Genomic DNA, 18,623 nt, shown 5'->3' on the forward strand with positions numbered 1-18,623 from the left:
GAAGGGGGGGGCTCCGGGCTTTCCAAAAAAAATGCCGGCGGAGTCCCCCAAACCACAGAGCACCGTAGCCATTTTCACCCGCAGCAGCGCACATCGGAACACCCCCTCATCCCAGCCTGCTGCAACATGCCACTCTTGCATCCTCCAGCAGCGACCCTGGGACCCCGCTTCATCGCAGCCACCACCACCCCTTAGCCATAAGTCTTGCTGCTGGGGAAAACTAGGTCTCTTCACTAGCAATTATAACAAATCGTGGAGGACGAAGTTGTCAGGGCCCAGAAATCTAGCCCTATCCAGTACATTGGTAATAATGCTTTAGACTGGAATACCCTTTCAAACATGTCCAGTTCACCAGATTTCCAACAACAGATCATCAGTTTAGTTGTTTATTTTACATCCAGGTCATCATGTTTGAGTGGACCACCCATAATAGACTGGAGGGTCCACACCCCTTTTGTACCAGTCTGTCACTCATTTTTTCATCCTATAAATAAACCCTTTTCATATGCAAAAACGTAGCAGTAGTGCACAACGCAGCATGGGCTTAGTCTGTTGCTCCCTCTCTGTACAGTGGCCACTTAAAAAGGTATTGTGTAGGTAAAGCAAGTTACCACCTATCCACATTATTGGTGTTAAAATGAGTGATCGGTGAGGGATCGAGCACTGGGACCAGCACCCCAAACAGGCATAATGGGGACTTTCTTTTATTGCTGTTACAATATTGAGGCAGGTTTATGCTTGATGACCACACTTAATGCTATATGAAGCTGAAAGGTAAAAGCCAAGCGCAGCGCTCACCAGCACTACAGGAACTGAATGGGGCACATGCTGCACATTAACACTGCAGCTCCATGCTAACGGGAGTTAACGTGCCCCATTCTGGTGACCAGTGCAGGTAACCGTGGTTGGACCACTAATCAAGCTATATACCCATCTTGTGGATGGGTGGCAATTGTTTCTACCAGACAACTCCCTTTAATCCATTAGATCTGTTGCTGTATTGGTTCCAAGCCAAATCTATCCAAACAAGTGGCTATAACAAGAGGTTAACTGACTGTTGTACAGTTATTGTGGCAAACTGGATAAGAAATAGCACCATCATTGATGCCATATTGGATTTTACAATTGTAAGGCAATACCTGATATATGAAAACGATTGGTGGGGAAATTACTCAATCTCTGGCAAATCCTTGTCTTTTCTTGTACCAGCATGTCTTTAAGGTTACTTTCTCTATACCCTCGCGTGTTCAAGCACTCGATCAGTTCATCCAGCTGATCTACCGTGCTATAGTAGCTCCAGCAGTTTGGCTTGCCTACAGGCTTAGGAAGCTCCGCTTTCTCCTCTGCATCTCTCACAGGGGAGTGATGACCGTTCACTGAAGGATTACTTTCAGTCTCTCTTTCAGAAAGAGGTTGAGGTTGTAGCATATCCTCTGTTATACCAGTATAATCCTCCTCCACAAAAAGTCCTGGTATAGAGAAGAATGTCCAGAATCGCCTGTACCATCTATCTCGGCCCAGAGGGATGATGTTGGTGCAAGCCGTGACATGCTGCATCTTCTTCAACAATTCCTGCTCTTTCGTCTCCTGCTTCTGCCTTAGTAATTCTTCATAAACTGCAGTGGGCTCTTTCTTTTCTACTATATCAGTATTTTTCACTTTCAGACCTGAAACATAAGCAAACATACATTTGATAATATTTCCAATATGAAGATACCATAGAATTATTACATTTCTCTCCAAATTGATTATTTCGGTCAGCTTGAGCTGTTCACCATCTTTATAGCTCAATGCTGGTGTAAAGGGTTGGAGAGCATGCTGCAAGCATTACAGGCCTGCTACAGAAATTAAGATCTTTGGCGGTACATAATAAGATTTTGGGGCAGATTCATCAAGGCTGGCATAGCAGTAATAATGCCAGATTCATTAAGACCCCTTTCACACATGAGTTTTTTTGCCATCAGACACAAACCGTCATTGTTTGAAAAAAAACGAATCCGGCGACTGATGCCGCTGGATCCGTTTTTTCTCATAGACTTGTATTAGCGATGGATTGCCTCACGTTTCGTCAGTCGTTCACCAGATCCGTTGCAAATTTTTTGTCCGGCAGCCGGACAACGCACAAAGCAACATTTTTGTGTCCGTATAAAAACCGGACAGCGACGGATCCGAAACTTTCCCACGCTATCGAGTTCACTTCAGGTCAGTCAGGGACTCTGTGCAGCCTCACTGACATCAGCGGTAGTCTGTGAGGCTGCATGGAGTCCAGGCTGACCTGAGGTGAACTCAGGAGCGTGGGGAAAAGTTCAGAAACTTTCCCACGCTAATCAGTTCATCTCTGGTCAGCCGGGGCGCCTGCGCAGACATGATTTCATTCATTCTGCAGTGGTTTACTGAGGGGCCGGTAGCATTAGCACCGATCCCTGTTCCTGACTGAACGGTGGAGAGGTATGGATTTTTTTCTTTTTAAACTATTTTTATTAATTTAACAATTTTAACAAGGAAAAGGTAAAGACAGTTACAGTATATTTATGACACTAAGCCAAAATCCCCCCTCCCCCCCCTTCCTACAATCGTCATCATTTGAAAGGATTCCTTAAAATGGTGCGTGTCCACTGATGCTTTGTAGCAGGTACCATCTAGTGCTCTCAAATTGCTTCTTAAGTCTGTTCCTAGATTCTGTATCCAAGGATGGAACAAAAAACGACCATCTGGTGAAGAACTTTTCTGTTAATTTTTCTTTGTTGGTCAAGGTTTCCAACCAGTCCATTTTAAACAGAAAATTAATTTTTGTCAATATTAACGATTTTGATGGAACATTTGAGTGTAACCATTGATGTGATATACTTTTCCTTACTGCTGTGGCCCAAATCACTAACATGGCTTTGGTGTGCTTTGGCAATACTCTTTGGGTCTCCTCTAGGATATTAAAAATAGCCCATTGTGGGGTAAAAGGGAACTCAAAATCACTCAATTGTTGCAACTCAGAGTGGCTATCATGCCATAACTTTTGAATTTTTGGACAACCCCACATATGGAAAATGTCAGTATAATGTAGACCACATTTTGTGCATTGATATGAATTTGTGGGAGACATTCTAGATAGGGTTTATATTACCCTGTACGTCCAATGTAGCAATAATATGGCCATATCTGTATAACTATTATATGGAATAACTTTCCTTTGTGTCTCAGTAGCTTCTAATATATCTCCCACCTCCAGACCTTCCATGTCCCATACCCATCTCGCCGGACGCGAGGTTTTGGCCTCCCAAGACCATTCCTTCCGCAGAGTGGAGAATATGGCACTAGTTCACACCAAGTGAGCCCTACCCTTTCTCAAGATATCTAATTTATCGCCCAAACCCTCACTCCATCTGCTAACTATAAACCTAATAACCAGACTGCGTGCTAGCAGGAATAAGAACGCCCGTCCTTCAAATACAGGATAACGGGATACTGCCTCGTCAAAAGTGATCATAGAGAAACTATGGTCTAATAGATCCACCCCAAGAACGCATTTTTGTTGCGCCATAGTACTATAAATTTTTGGAGGTTTACCTTTCAAAAACAATGGGTTACCCAGAAAAGGAGACAGTCTACCATTCAAATTACACAATTTCCTCCCTCTTCTCCAAGACAGAATAGTTTGCCACAATATTGGATGATCTCTAATTTCGTCAGGGAGTTCGTTAGTCAGATGTAACAAGGCCATTAATGAAATACGTGGGTAAATCTGCCCCTCTAGGTGAGTATTGGCGAAGTGGGATGTCCCCCGCATCCAATCTATTACATATCGTAAATTGGCCGCTATGTTATATCGGACAATATCGGGGGAAGTTAATGCCTCCTTCAGATCTTGGGAGTTGTAATTTACATAACCCAATACGTGAACGACCCCCCCACTCCCCATATAAACTGTCGAAATGTCCTATTCAAAAGGTTAATGTCCGATTTTGATGAGAAGTGGTAATGTTTGAAATAAATATAATTTAGGAAAAATTATCATTTTAATTAAGTGACATTTCCCAGTAAAAGACAAAATGAAATGCTTCCAGGAGTTGAGGAGGCTAGCAACCTTACACTGTGTTCCAAATTATGCAAAAAATATTTCCTCATATTTTCTCTAAATTACCTATATGAATTGCAGTCATTGTTATTTTCCAGTCATCTAATATTCTAGTATAATTGCAATGTTTTTGAACAAACTTCCTATGAAAATATATTTTTAAAAACAAGAAACACTCAAAATGCATGTTCCAAATTATTATGCACAGCAGAGTTTTCAACCTTTTTATTTTTATTTTGAACAAAAAAATGGTCAATTGTGAAATAAGCATTATCAGTTTATTACAAAATGAAATCAAACAGTTTTCAAGTCAAAACTTTATTCTAGGTGATGTTACATTTGCACATAGGACCCCTTGTTGGAAAGAAGCTTCTGAACTCTCTCGTCCATTGAATTTGTCAGTTTTTGGATGGTTTGTGCTTCAATTGTTTTGCATGTGGACAGAATACCCTCCCAGAGCTGTTGCTTAGATGTGAACTGCCTCCCGCCATCATAGACACTCCTTTTGATGATGCTCCAGAGGTTCTCAATGAGGTTGAGGTCAGGGGAAGATGGTGGCCACACCATAAGTTTGTCCTCTTTTATGCCCATAGCAGCCAGAGATGCAGATGTGTTATTTGCAGCATGAAACGGTGCATTATCATGCATGAAAATGACCTTGCTGCAGAAAGCACGGTTCTTCATCTTGAACCATGGCAGGAAGTGCTGTTTTAGAAACTCCACATATATTATGGAGTTCATCTTTACCCCTTCAGGGATCCTAAAGGGGCCGAAATTCTCTCTCCCCATGATTCCAGCCCAAAACATTACTCCACCTCCTTGTTGGCGCCTTAGCCATGTTTTCATGGGGTGTCCATCAACCAGCCATCCTCCACTCCATCCATCTGGACCATCGAGCGTTGCATGGCACTCATCGGTGAACAAAACAGTTTGGAAGTTAGTCTTCATGTATCGTTTGGCCCACTGGAGCCGTTTCTGCTTGTGTGCAGTGGATAGAGGTGGTCGACAGGATGGCTTACGCACAGCTGCAAACCTCTGAAGGACCCAGCATCTTGTTGTTCGGGGGACGTTGGAGGCACCAGCAGCTTCAAAAACTTGTCTGCTGCTATGGACAAGGCAATGACGTCTTCTTCTCCCGTCCTGTAATGGCTACGGCTCAGACGCACTGCTCTGCCCTGCGCCAGACCTCTCCCGACGCCCGCGCACTGCAGGACTCTGCTCTGCCCTCAACAGGGCAGAGCAGTGCGCTTGAGCCGGAGCCATTACAGGACGGGAGAAGAGGACGTCATCGCATGAAGGGAGGCGCTGGACCGGACCGCGACACCCATTGGACCGGACTGCCCACCTCGGTGAGTATAATATAACGTGTTTTTCTTCTCTTTCAGGTTACATCGGGGACTTATCTACAGCATTACAGAATGCTGTAGATAAGCCCCCGATGTCTATGCCGGCAGCTGAAAGGCCAAAAAAAAGGGTGACAGATTCCCTTAAATAGCACTGCAGAACTATGACCCAAACCCTCTGACCTCTAACAGCTTATATAAATAATTCCAGGAAACTATCAAAGGCCTTATCTGCGTCAAGACCCACCACTTTGCTTCTCCTGCCTTTATTGACTCTACAACTAGATATAGTGCCTATCGCTGTTCTTATATTCTAGGTTATCGATTTTCCATGTACAAACACCGTCTGATGTGGTGAAATTAACTCGGGAATAATTTGCTGAACCCTGGTTGCCAATTTTTTTGTCAAGAGTTTAAAATCTGCATTGAGCAGGGAGATTGGTCGGTATCCCTCCACTTGCAGTGGATCCTTCCCAGGCTTAGGAGGCATAATGATACGATACAAGCCTCATTAAATCTGTCTGGAATATAACCTTTTTCCATAATTCTATTAAATAACTAGATGTGGACCTACCCATGGGCCTAAGATTTTATAATATTCTCCACTAAACCCATCTGGACCCTGTGCCTTAGAAATCTTAAGAGTAGAGATGGCTGACAGGACCTCTGTAATGGTAATAGTGAATTAAGAAAGTTTCTCTGGTGCTCCGTAATATCAGGAGCCACCCCATCCCCGAAGAAACCCGATGCCTCCGAAATCTCCTCTCCCCATCCTGCATACAAGGACCCAAAAAATTGTCTGAATTCCTCTATTTGGTTGCGAATCCTGGTAATCCTAGTTGTTTGTCTGAAAGGTTTATTGAGAGAGGCCAGTAACCTCCCCGGCCTGTTCCCCCATTTAAAATATTTGTGTTTTTGATAGTCTATACTCTACAGCGCTCTCTCGTGCTCAATGTTTTCGGCTGCCTCTTTGGCCTCTATGAATTTCTGTTTATTTGTGGGGGTATTAGAACGTTTAAAATTTTTGTATGTCTGGGTCAATTCTTCCTGAGCTGCCAACGTGGCCTCTAATAATTTTTTACATTTATTCCCAACATAAGAGATTACTTGTCCCCTTAAAACTGCCTTAGAAGCAGCCCAAAATAAATGAAGGTCAGTACAATGCTCCCTATTGTCCTCTGTGTGTATTCCACGACATCTATAAATAGGCCTTAAAATCATCGGACGAATATAAATAAGAGGGGAACCTCCATCTCCTCTCCTTACATGCCGGAATTACCAAATCTAGATTTGAAAACCACCGGGGCGTGGTCAGATATCTGAATATCCAAGATATCTGTTGACAGAACAAGGGCCACCATAGATGATCCCAATACCCAATAGTCTAATCTTGCATGAGTGTTATGAACATGAGAGTAGTGCGAGAAATCCTTATCAGTGGGATGCTGCCACCTCCATACATCTGTCAGCCCCAATTGGTCCATCAGCCTCTGGATGAGACCTTCATGTATTGTAGCTCCATGACTGTGTGATCCTGATCTATCCATAGATATATCATGTGTCTCATTAAAATCCCCCCCAATTATCAGATTGGTTGTGTCCCAACCCGCCAGTTTAGAGAGCAACTGTATTTGAAACCGCGAGTCTGGACCATTAGGTGTGTAAATATTTACCAAATTATAGCAAACTCCTTCTATTTTTATATTGACTATTAACATTCTCCCCATTGGGTCCTCCCAGGTGTCCAAAATATCATAATTAAGACATTTATTGATAAGTATCGCCACCCCCTCTGTTTTTTGGAATATGATGCCTCAGCGCACAATGTGTATTTTTTACTAAATAAAGATGGATGCTTATCCCTCACCCAATGGGTTTCCTGTAAAAAGACTATATGAAAGTTAAAGGGGTTGTCCGGGCTTTTCACATAATCTCAGTACATATCTGGGCTGCAGAATTATAACAATAAGTAATTTACTTTGTCACTAGTTTGCACGGTTTTCTAGATATTCTGAACAGAACGTCCAAGGGGGGTGTGTTATGGCATTGAAATGAGAACTAGTCGTAACCTCCTACTCTACTCCAAACATGCCCTCTATAGCAACAACCCCACCCTCCATAGCTACAGGCCCTCCCCGTCCACATGAAGAAGCCCTCATCACACAGTAACAAATCCTCCCCCTCTAGCAGCCTCACTGCAGAGAGCAGAGCACCCAGCTGCTCCTCCCCCAAACACACGCTGAACAGTGATCTATGGAAAGTGAAACTAGTGAGGGAAAATCATCCTGTATTCTGGGACAGGCTGTTCCCATCAGTATGTGTGTCATTAGAGACACAGTGCTCACACATACACTGCACCAAATCTGCTGCTGTGTGAAGACATCAGTGACACAGAGCTGTCTCATTCACACAGCAGAGGCTTTGTCACACAACAGATTACAGTGACTGCCATCCCCTGTGCAGATTAGAAGCTGCAGACCCCCATCACTGGCCATCACACAGTCTGTTTTCACTGCTGCCAGCAGCCTGGGACAGTGAGGGGAGGAATTACTTATAATGAGTTATGTATTGTAATCATGGAGTGGCCCAGAATACAGGACGATTTTCCCTCTTCACTAGTTTCACTTTCCATAGAACACTGCTCAGCGTGTGTCCTGGGGAGGAGCAGCTGCTCTCTGCAGTGAGGCTGCTAGAGGGGGAGGATTTGTTACTGTGTGATGAGGGCTTCTTCATGTGGAAGGGGAGGGCCTGTAGCTATGGAGGGTGGGGTTGTTGCTATAGAGGGCATGTTTGGAGTAGGAGGTGGTTACGACTAGTTCTCATTTCAATGCCACAACACCCCCCCCCCCTTGGACATTCTATTCAGAATATCTAGAAAACCGTGCAAATTAGTGAAAGAAAGTAAATTACTTATTGTCATAATTCTGCAGCCCAGATATGTACTGAGATTATGTGAAAAGCCCAGCCAACCCCTTTAAAGTGTTGTAAGTAATGCATAACCTTTTTCCTCTTGACTGGAGTGTTTAGGCCATTCACATTCCAAGAGCACCAATATAATGAATGCATTGTGGACAAAGAAGTACTGCTATTATCTATCATTTAACCTATACAAGAATGTGGTGTAATCTTCCCAAATAATATCAGATACATATGAACCCCACACCCATCCCAGCGAGTGGGTGTAGAGGGCACATCAACAAAAAGGTGCGATGAACATATGTAGGAACTCACCCACCCCACCCTTAATCTAACCCCGCAAGGAACCATGCTCAAAGGAGATATGAGCGTGAACCTGTTTGGAGAAAGGAGATTAATATTTCAACAAAATAAAACACAACACTAAGCGTCAAAGCGAACAAAAGCGAAGCCACCCTGCTAGGTGACAAAGTGGTGAAAAATGTCAAGTGCATTCATCAGGTCTTGTCTGAGGTCTGCACTGCAGCTTGACTATCTGCTTGAAGATGCTGCAAAGCCTTTTCTGGCTCCGTAAAGATCCAGTTTTTCCCATTCAAAGAAAAGTGTAGAATTGCAGGGAATTATAGCCCAAAAGGATACCTTTATCCACCAACAAGGCACATGCGGGATGAAAAGTTTTACGTTTGGCTGCCACCGCAGCCGAGTAATCCTGGAATAGAAACAGTTTATGATGCTCATAGGATAATGGTTGCTTCTTCCTGTATGCCGGTAGCAATCTGACTTTATCTTGGAAATCCAGGACCCTGGAGATTACCGGACGTGGTCTGGGATCCGGATCATTCCTAGGAGGGCCCAGGCGATGAACTCTCTCGATCTTCAGGGCACCTGAGAGCAGTGGTAAATTTATTGCCTTTGGGAGCCATTCTGACACTATCACCATCAAATCAGGAGTTTTGATCGATTCGGGGAGACCAACAAGCTTCAGATTATTACGCCGAGATCTGTTCTCTAGATCCTCGACTTTATCAAGAAGAAATGTGACATCTTTATCCCTCCGTTCTAGCTTCCTGGAGAGCTCTGTAACTATGTCCTCCAGATCTGACATTCTTTGTTCTTCAGCTGTTATGCGTGCCCCTTGTGTGTTAACCTGAGCGGTGATGGCATCCAAAGTTGACTGAAATGCCACCACTCGAGAGTCTATTTTCGGCATTAAAATATCTGTAATGGCCTGAGCAATAGATTGTGTATCCTCCCGTTCTGCATCAGCGGTCATCTTAGGTGGGGAGGTAGTATTCTGGTGCCTAGTCGAGGGTCTATTGGATTTTCCAGATTTGGCTACAAATTTTTCCATAGTGAAAAAGAGACCTGATGAGCTTGTGTAGGTTTGGCAGTGGAGTCGCTATTGAATATCTGCCTCACATGTAACTGCCCCGGTTACCTTGCAATCCGGTGATGTAGCGTGGAGCACTCCAGCGTGTGCCCCACGTATTGGAATCCATGTTTTGCGTGGATGTCAGCGCTACTTGTACCTAGGACCTCCAGGATTCCCGGAGAGCTGGTCCCACTATCAGGGGAACCTTGTCCGAGCCTTATCGCTGCTGCCCGCTCAATGCTGTGGTGTGATGCAGCGGATTCAGTTCTGCCATCAGGGAGCTCTATTAAAATGCAGCCATCTTCAAGCGCCGCCTCCCGAAGGCCCCGAGAGTCAAGTTTTACTTAACAGACACCTGCCCTTTAAATGTCCGGCGATTAGTAAGGGTTATATAAAGAATTATGTGACGAGATTTCAGCAAAATTATATATCGAGAGTTTAGTAAAAGTTACTCACGAGCAACAAGCAGTGCGTCCGGAAAGAAAAGAAGAGGGGTAGTTGTGGGCAACTCACTACTAAGAGGCACAGAGGCAACTATCTGCAGGCCGGACATAACCGCGCGAGAAGTATGCTGCCTCCCAGGAGCAAAAATCAAGGATGTGGCCAACAGGATACCAACTATCCTCAAATCCAAGGACGACTACCCTTTCCTACTGATACATGCAGGCACAAACGACACGGCAAGAAATGACCTACCAACTATCTGCAAAGAATTTGAAATTCTGGGGAAGAAAATAAAGGAACGGAACGTACAGGTTGTTTTCTCATCAATCCTCCTAGTCAATGGCCATGGCATCAGAAGATGGAATAGGATACTAGAGGTGAACAACTGGCTACGACGGTGGTGCAGGCAGCAAGGATATGGATTCTTGGACCATGGCGTGAATTACCTCTACGATGGACTTCTCGCAAGAGATGGGATACACCTCACAAAACCTGGGAAACACACATTCGCCAGAAGACTTGCCACACTCATCAGGAGGGCTTTAAACTAGAAGAGGAGGGGATGGGAGGAAAAACAGCAGACAAGAACATGCAGCAGAAGGACAAACTAATCAAGGATACTAGATGTGGTAAAGAGGACCCAAGACAGGGTACTCAGAAGGAAGCTAAGAAAAATGAAGCAAAACTTCTTTCCTGCATGTTGACCAACGCAAGAAGCCTGACCAATAAGATTGAAGATCTGGAGTTGGTAATGAGGAAAAATACGACATAGTAGGAATAACTGAGACATGGTTAGACGACAGATATGTCTGGGCGGCTAACTTGCAAGGATATGATTTGTTTAGGAGGGATCGTAAAAAAAGGAAAGGGGGTGGAGTCTGTCTATATATAAAGTCCACACTGAGAGAAGATATACAAGAGGGAAATGAGGGAGTCTCTATGGGTGGAGATAGAAGGAGAGAAAAGAAGGGTTTGTTATAAGCCACCAAATATAACAAACCACTGAGAATGTATTATTGAAACAAATAGACAAAGCAGCAAATCACAATGAGTTGATTATTATGGGGGACTTCAACTACCCCGACAGACTGGGAAACTGAAACCTGCGTATCTCAGAAAGGAAACCAATTTCTGTCAGTAACCAAGGATAATTATCTGTCACAACTTGTGCAGGGCCCAACTAGAGGGACAGCCCTTCTGGACTTAATTTTAAGCAACAGGCCAGATAGAATAACAGAAGTACGAGTCAATGAGCACCTAGGGAACAGTGACCATAATATAATACAATTCCACTTGTCCTTCAGTAAGTTGCCCTGGAAGGGGGTTACGAAAACGCTGAATTTCAGGAAAGCAAAGTTTGATCAGCTTAGAAAGGACCTTCGCCGAATTGATTGGAACAATGTCCTCAAAAATAGGAGCACAGAAAATAAATGGGAAATATTTAAATCAGTTTTACACACCCACTGCGAGCGAGCCATACCGTACAGAAATATAAGGGCTAGGAACAGGAGAACACCAATGTGGCTAAATAAGGATGTAAAAAGGGCAATAAATAACAAGAACAAGGCATTTAGGAAGCTAAAACAGAAAGGCAATGAAGAAGCATTAAAAAGTTATAGAGAAAAAAATAAAATGTGTAAAAAACAAATACATTTAGCAAAAGTGGAAACTGAGATACTCATTGCTAAGGAAAGTAAAACAAACCCCAAACTATTCTTTAATTATATAAACAGTAAAAAGATTAAAATTGATGGTGTCGGCCCTTTAAGGAACAATGAGGGTGAGATCATAGAGAGCGGTGTGGGAAAAGCAAATGTTTAAATACTTTTTTCTCAGTGTTCACACAGGAAAAGGATTTGCCAGGGGAAATGCAGAGTGATAATGTACACTCCCCATTAAGTATTACCTGCCTAACCCAGGAAGAAGTGCAGAACCGCCTTAGTAAGATTAAAATTGACAAATCACCAGGCCCTGTTGGCATTCACCCTCGGGTATTAAGGGAGTTAAGTAATGTGATAGACAGGACTCTATTCCTTATATTTACAGACTCTATAGAAACAGGGTCTGTTCCTTTTGATTGGCGGCAAACAAATGTGGTACCAATATTCAAAAAGGGGTGTAAAAGGGAACCTGGAAACTATAGACCGGTAAGCTTAACATCTGTTGTGGGTAAAATTTTTGAAGGGTTTCTAAGGGATACCATTATGGAATATCTCAATGTTAATAAATGTTTAACTCCATATCAACATGGATTTATGAAGGATCGCTCCTGTCAAGCTAACCTGATCAGCTTCTATGAGGATGTAAGCTCTCAAATGGACCAAGGAGAATCATTGGATGTCATTTATCTCGACTTCTCTAAAGCATTTGACACTGTCCCACATAAAAGATTGGGAAGTAAGATGAGAAAGCTTGGGCTAGCGGAAAATGTGTGTAGATGGGTAGATAGCTGGCTTAGTGATAGAAAACAAAGAGTTGTTATTAATGGTGCATACTCAGATTGGGCAAGGGTTACTAGTGAGGTACCACAGGGTTCTGTATTGGGCCCCCTACTATTTAATATATTTATTAATGATCTAGTGGATGGCTTACACAGTAAAATATCAGTATTTGCAGATGATACAAAACTATGTAGTTAACACAAAGGAGGACAGTTTGCAACTACAGACAGATTTGAGTAAATTGGAGAATTGGGCTGAAAAATGGCAAATGAGGTTTAACACAGATAAGTGTAAGGTTATGCACATGGGAAGGAGAAACAGATGCTATAATTACTTATTAAATTGGAAACTGCTGGGGAAATCAGACATGGAAAAAGACTTAGGCATCTTAGTCAATAAGAAGCTAAATTGGAGTGCCCTGTGTCAGGCAGCTGCCACCAAAGCAAATAGGGTCATGGGATGCATTAGAAGAGGTCTGGGGACACGAGATGAAAACATAATTCTCCCTCTGTACAAATCACTCGTCAGACCACACTTAGAGTATTGTGTGCAGTTTTGGATGCCGGTGCTCAAGAAAGACATTACTGAACTTGAAAGGGTTCAAAGGCGGGCTACTAAAATGATAAATGGAGTTGGATCACTACAATACCCAGAAAGGTTATCAAAATTAGGTCTATTTACTCTAGAAAAGAGAAGACTTAGGGGAGACCTAATATATATGTACAAGTATATCAGAGGGCAATACAGAGATCTCTCCAACTGTTTGTACCAAGGATTGTGACAAGAACAAGGGGGCATTCTCTTCGTTTGGAGGAAAGACAATTTCTGCACCAGCATAGAAGAGGGTTCTTCACGGTAAGAGGAGTGAGGCTCTGGAATTCTCTTCCTGAGGAAGTGGTGATGGCCAACTCACTGAATGAATGTAAGGAAGGAATGGATGCTTTTTTTGTGAGTAACAGTATAGAAGATTACAAATAACAGATTATATGTAGGTGGTTGACCCAGCTTAGGGGGAAGGAATTTTTTTCCTTATGGAGAAAATTGGCTTCTACTCTGTGGGTTTTTTGCCTTCCCCAGGATCAACAATGCAGAACAGCTGCACTAAAAATAGGCTGAACTAGATGGACACAAGGTCTTCCTTCAGCCTTCAAAACTATGTTACTATGTTATGTAACGAGAATTCCATGGAAGTTATGCAACCAGAGATGGGTTTTGCTTAATAGCTCGAGGGGATTATGTTTGATGCTGTATTTCTCTTAAAGCCAATGTGCAATTATTCAGATAGCACAGCGTCTGTTGTCTTACTGTCTCAGAGAGGACAGCTCAAGTACAGGACTGCCATGCACTTCAATCCTTCTGTTATAGCTGCTGCAGCTTTCAACTATGTCTTTAGACTAGTGTCTGGTGGCAATGTTTTCCTTTGTATCTCAGCTTTGCCTGCTGATCTGTTGTCCTACTTTTTTTTTTATTTTATTTTTACAGAACAAGGGGTTTTGTTGGATTGGCAGAATAAAAATTTCGGTCCAAAACTTTGTATATTTATTTCATTAAAATCATTTTTAATTAATGTGTGTTTTTTTTTTTTTACCCTTTACTGCTATAGGATTGATTAATAATGGAGAGGTGTCTTATTGACACCTCTCCATTATTAACCATGCTTAATGTCACCTTTCAATAGCAAGGTGACATTAACCCATTATTAATAACCCATGAGCCACCGCTAAAGGTAATGGGAATAGAGAGTCCAATAGGCTTTTCAGGGGTGGTCTGGGACAGATTTTTTTTAGCCGGGGGGGGCACAAAAACAATGGTCCCTCGCTAGGTTATTAATATCTTCCCTCACTCACTGGCATTCCCTCTCTGGCGTAGAAAATTGCTCGGGAGCCCACGCAATTTTTTCCCGCGATTATAGCCTTATTTTCCTAACACAAACTACTAAATTGATTAAACACTCACCTATATAAAATTGTTTTGACATGACATGGTTTACTATATGTAAACCATGCATCATATGTCGGGTACGGGAATGACATCCATGCAACTTGGCTAAACATTTACTTCACTAACAAAAGATAAAAATGCAAAAAGTTTATTCCGAGTCTTGATTAAGTATGGACAAGGAGTAAAATGGATATGACTAGTGAATACTCACATGGAATAGAAACCTACTTGTTAGATAGTAGGATTTATTTTTTTACTCACTTATATAGCACTATTAATTCCAAAGCGCTTTACATACATTATCATCGCTGTCACCACTGGGGCTCTCAATCTAGAATCCCTATCAGTATGAAGTTTTTGGAGTGTAGGATGAAATGAAACCCACGCAAACACTGGGAGAATATACAAACTCCATGCAGATGTTGTCCTTGGTGGGATTTGAACCCAGGACCCCAGGGCAGAGTTGAGTCCATTTACCTTTTCTTGTCTTGCTGCCAGGTGCCAGCCCTTCATCTTCAGCGGCTATGACATGGACTCCCTGCTCCGCATCTTTATTCTCAGTACTTGTGTCCAAATCATCTTGTTCTTCATTTCTGTTAAATTTCAAGTGAAAGGACCGGAGTGTGTTAGAAACTACAAATGATACTAAGAAAACAACTACGACAATTAGGTGGAACTTCACTACAAGCTGGATGTGCTCATTACATTGGTTGTGCAATTTGTTATAAATAATTAAGAATTCTGAAAAAGAAAAAAACCTTGGCAATAAAGTCTACTGTAAGCTTGAGTTGGGTAAATGTATAACTATATAATAGACTTGTATGAGATTTTTATAACCCCGCAGTTTCTCTTTCTGCTAAAAATGTCAGCATGACCTGTAGCACTGACCACATGCTCTAATGACAATAGTATAAATTTGTCCAGGTTTAGAAAAAAAAACATGGTCAGTATATTTCAAAATATGCACTATAGGTTGCATGTAGTATTGGAGCTTGGTCACAAGTCCCCTAAATGGGAGCTGAGCTGCAATAACAAATTCATGGAGAGGTCTATGTTTTCCTACTGCTGAACAACCCACTTAAAGGTGTGGATTTCTTGGTTTAGTCTAACTTATTTCACTTTAGTTTTAAAGGTGTTTTACTGCAACAATCATTTATTATCCACAAGATAGGTGACATTTTAGTTTTGGAAAGACATCACTTTAAAATGTCCTTCAAGTATCATACACAGCTCAGTGAGAAGGATAAATGGTATATAAAGGGTAAGGCCAAACAGAACGGCCATGACACAGCTGAAAACCGCAGTGGCAATAAGCCGCTACTGATTTTTGATAGTTTAACAAGTAATCACTTGATTTTTTGGGAAACAGCTATCAGTTCCGACTCAAAGCATGGCTCAGTGGTTAGCAATGTTGCCTTGTAGTACTGGGATCCTGTGTTCAAACCCCACTAAGGACAACATTCAAGATCCTGTAAAAATGGATCATGTGAAAAACAGTTTTAGGCTGTGTGCACACGATCAGGATTTGCAACAGAAAATTCTGATACGTTGGCAAGAAAAAAACGTGTAAAATACTCCCTTTTTGGTTGCATATTTTCCCCACTCATTAGCACGAGTGAAAATACACTGCAAAAACACTGCAAGAATAGACATGCTGCAGATCTGAATCTGATGCAAATCTGCAAGGAAAAAAATAAGTAAGCTGTACATAAGATTTCTGAAATTTAAAAATGTTGTGGCTTTCCCCGCACTGTATCAGTGTGCAAAAATAACCCCAACATGTGCACATAACCTGAGAACTGAATGGATTAAGCATTAATATAAATGTTACTTGCCCTGCACTCTTAGTTGAAGTGTTGTTTGCATCTTCTCTCAGTTTATCTTCTTTGTCCTTCATCTTCAGCTCTTGCTCCTTCAGTTTCTCCTCTTTTCGCTTTCGAATTCTAAAATAAGTTTATGTTTCATTAGTTTAATACTTATGCCTCCCACACACAATAATAATAATAAATAATAATAAGAATCATCAAATAGTTACCCAATACCAAAACATATGCAGCAGTAAGAAACAGGTTATCCAAGGTGACCAACTCGAGCAACTTTATCAGGACAAGAGTGAAAAACACCAACACCTGTCATACAATATCATAAAATCCCCCGTGGTCTAAGAAACCACCTTTGCACTACCCTATTTATGGATAATCAGTAATACTTAAGATTGCAGAAAATTCTCAATAAATATTCATTGGTGAGTAAACTCCAGATTATTGAAATTACCAGGATACTGAAGATCTGACTGATGTCCTCACAGCATCTTGAGTTATCTCCCATAAAATCAGGACACGACATCCATTCCCTCAAAAATTGGGATTTTTGTGTACTCACCGTCAATTCCTTTACTCCGAGCCACTCATTGGGGGACACAAGACCATGGGTGTATGCTGCTGACACTAAGTGAATACAAAAAGTTAGCTCCTCCTCTGCAGTATACACCTACCACTGGCTCCAGCCCGAACCAGTTCAGTGACAAAGCAGTAGGAGATCATAAACATCAAATACAGGTACAACATGTCAACCTAAAGAGCTGTGTCCCCAATGAGTGGCTCAGAGAAAAAGGATTTTACGCCTCATTGGGGGACACAGGACCATGGGACGTCCTAAAGCAGTCCCTGGGTGGGGAACAATGACAGATCAAACCCCACGTACCAACTTGACTATACGGGTGCAACTACCAGTTGTAGACAGTCTGTCAAAACTAACATCCAAGGAAGCCTGAGTGTGGATATTGTAGTGCTTTGAGAATGTGCAGACTGGACCAAGTCGCAGCCTTGCAGAGCTGTTCCGCCGATGACTGGTGCTGAATGGCCCAAGAAATGTCCACCAACCGAGTGGAGTGTGTGCTAATCTCCACTGGGATAGGCTTGCATCCGACACAGTAGGATTCCTGAATAGCTGTGGGAAGCCACCTAGCTATATTGGACTTCGAGTCGGCCAAGTCCTTCGTGTGATCCTAAGGAAGCATGAATAAGGTGTCCGACTAACGGAAGAAGATGTACCTTCTGAGAGCCCTCACCCTATCTAGAGCGTGAAGAGCACTCTCAATAAGATGTACTGGTGCCGGACAAAACGAGGGAAGAACTATGTCCTCGATTAGGTGGAAAGAAGAGACCACTTTTGGTCAAGAAAGGCGGGGACGGTCTGAAAAACCACCTTGTCCTGGTGGAAGATTAGGAAAGGAACTCGACAGGACAGGGCGGCTAGATTCAAAATACACCCGATTGGCGCCACCATGAGAAGGAAAGTGACCTTCCATAAAAAGGAAGGCCAACGAGACGTCCTGCAGCGGTTCAAAAGGAGTCTCCTGAAGAACACCTAAAGACCAGGTTAAGGTCCCACGCATCCGACAGCATCCTATAGGGGGGTACCACATGAGACCCCCTGATGAAAGAGGTCACTTGCAGATTGGAAGCAATACTGCACTGGAAAAAAAAAAAAAAAAAAAAAAAAAAAAAAAAAAAAAAAAAAAAAAAAAAAAATCGATAAAGCCGAGAGCTGACCCTTGAGGGAGCTAAGCGCAAGGCCTGAGTCCAGGCCGACTTGAAGGAACTACAAAATGGTCGGAATGGAGATGACGAGGGAAAGACTTCCAGTCTCTGCACCCTGGAAAAAAGGTTTTCCAGTTGTGGTGACAGATGCGCACTGACGCAGGCTTCCGGGCGCTAATCATGGTAGAAATCACCTGATGGGAGAGCCCAGACTAGGTTAGGACCCAGGATTCAACGACTATGCCGTTAAACACTGGGCCCCTGAATTCTGGTAGCAAAATCGGACCCTGAGAGAGCAGATCTGGTCAATCCATGTAGTCGCCAGGGGATGTAGGCAACAGCTGCACTAGCTCCTCATACCACGCCCGGTGTGGCCAATCTGTAGCAACTAGGATCACTGGAACCCATTCCGCCTGATCTTCCAGATGCCCCTCGAAAGTGACCGGAGCGGGGGAAACATGTACGGAAGCCAAAACTGATACCAAGGAAGAATCAGTGCCTCCGCTCCAATGACATCTTTGATCTCAAGACCAAGCTATGTACTCGTGTACTTTG

At 42.7% G+C, this 18,623-nt stretch overlaps 1 protein-coding gene across 1 annotated transcript in view; it reads right to left on the minus strand.

Annotated features, from left to right (window-relative positions):
• Window positions 1-372: 372 nt before the first annotated feature.
• LOC141084830 (bromodomain adjacent to zinc finger domain protein 1A-like) overlaps window positions 373-18,623 on the minus strand; it is a 161,576-nt gene continuing 143,325 nt past the window's right edge. The window contains exons 15-17 of the mRNA XM_073569807.1: window positions 16,362-16,469; window positions 15,004-15,119; window positions 373-1,667 (exon numbers count right to left, since the gene is read on the minus strand). Of these exons, the coding sequence (XP_073425908.1) occupies window positions 1,120-1,667; window positions 15,004-15,119; window positions 16,362-16,469 (772 nt within the window). The 3' untranslated portion in view covers window positions 373-1,119. The remainder of the gene's footprint in view (window positions 1,668-15,003; window positions 15,120-16,361; window positions 16,470-18,623) is intronic.

The sequence above is a fragment of the Dendrobates tinctorius genome, unplaced genomic scaffold, assembly GCF_039654945.1.
Source record: "Dendrobates tinctorius isolate UK_male_01 unplaced genomic scaffold, ASM3965494v1 ptg000006l, whole genome shotgun sequence".
Lineage (NCBI taxonomy): Eukaryota > Metazoa > Chordata > Amphibia > Anura > Dendrobatidae > Dendrobates > Dendrobates tinctorius.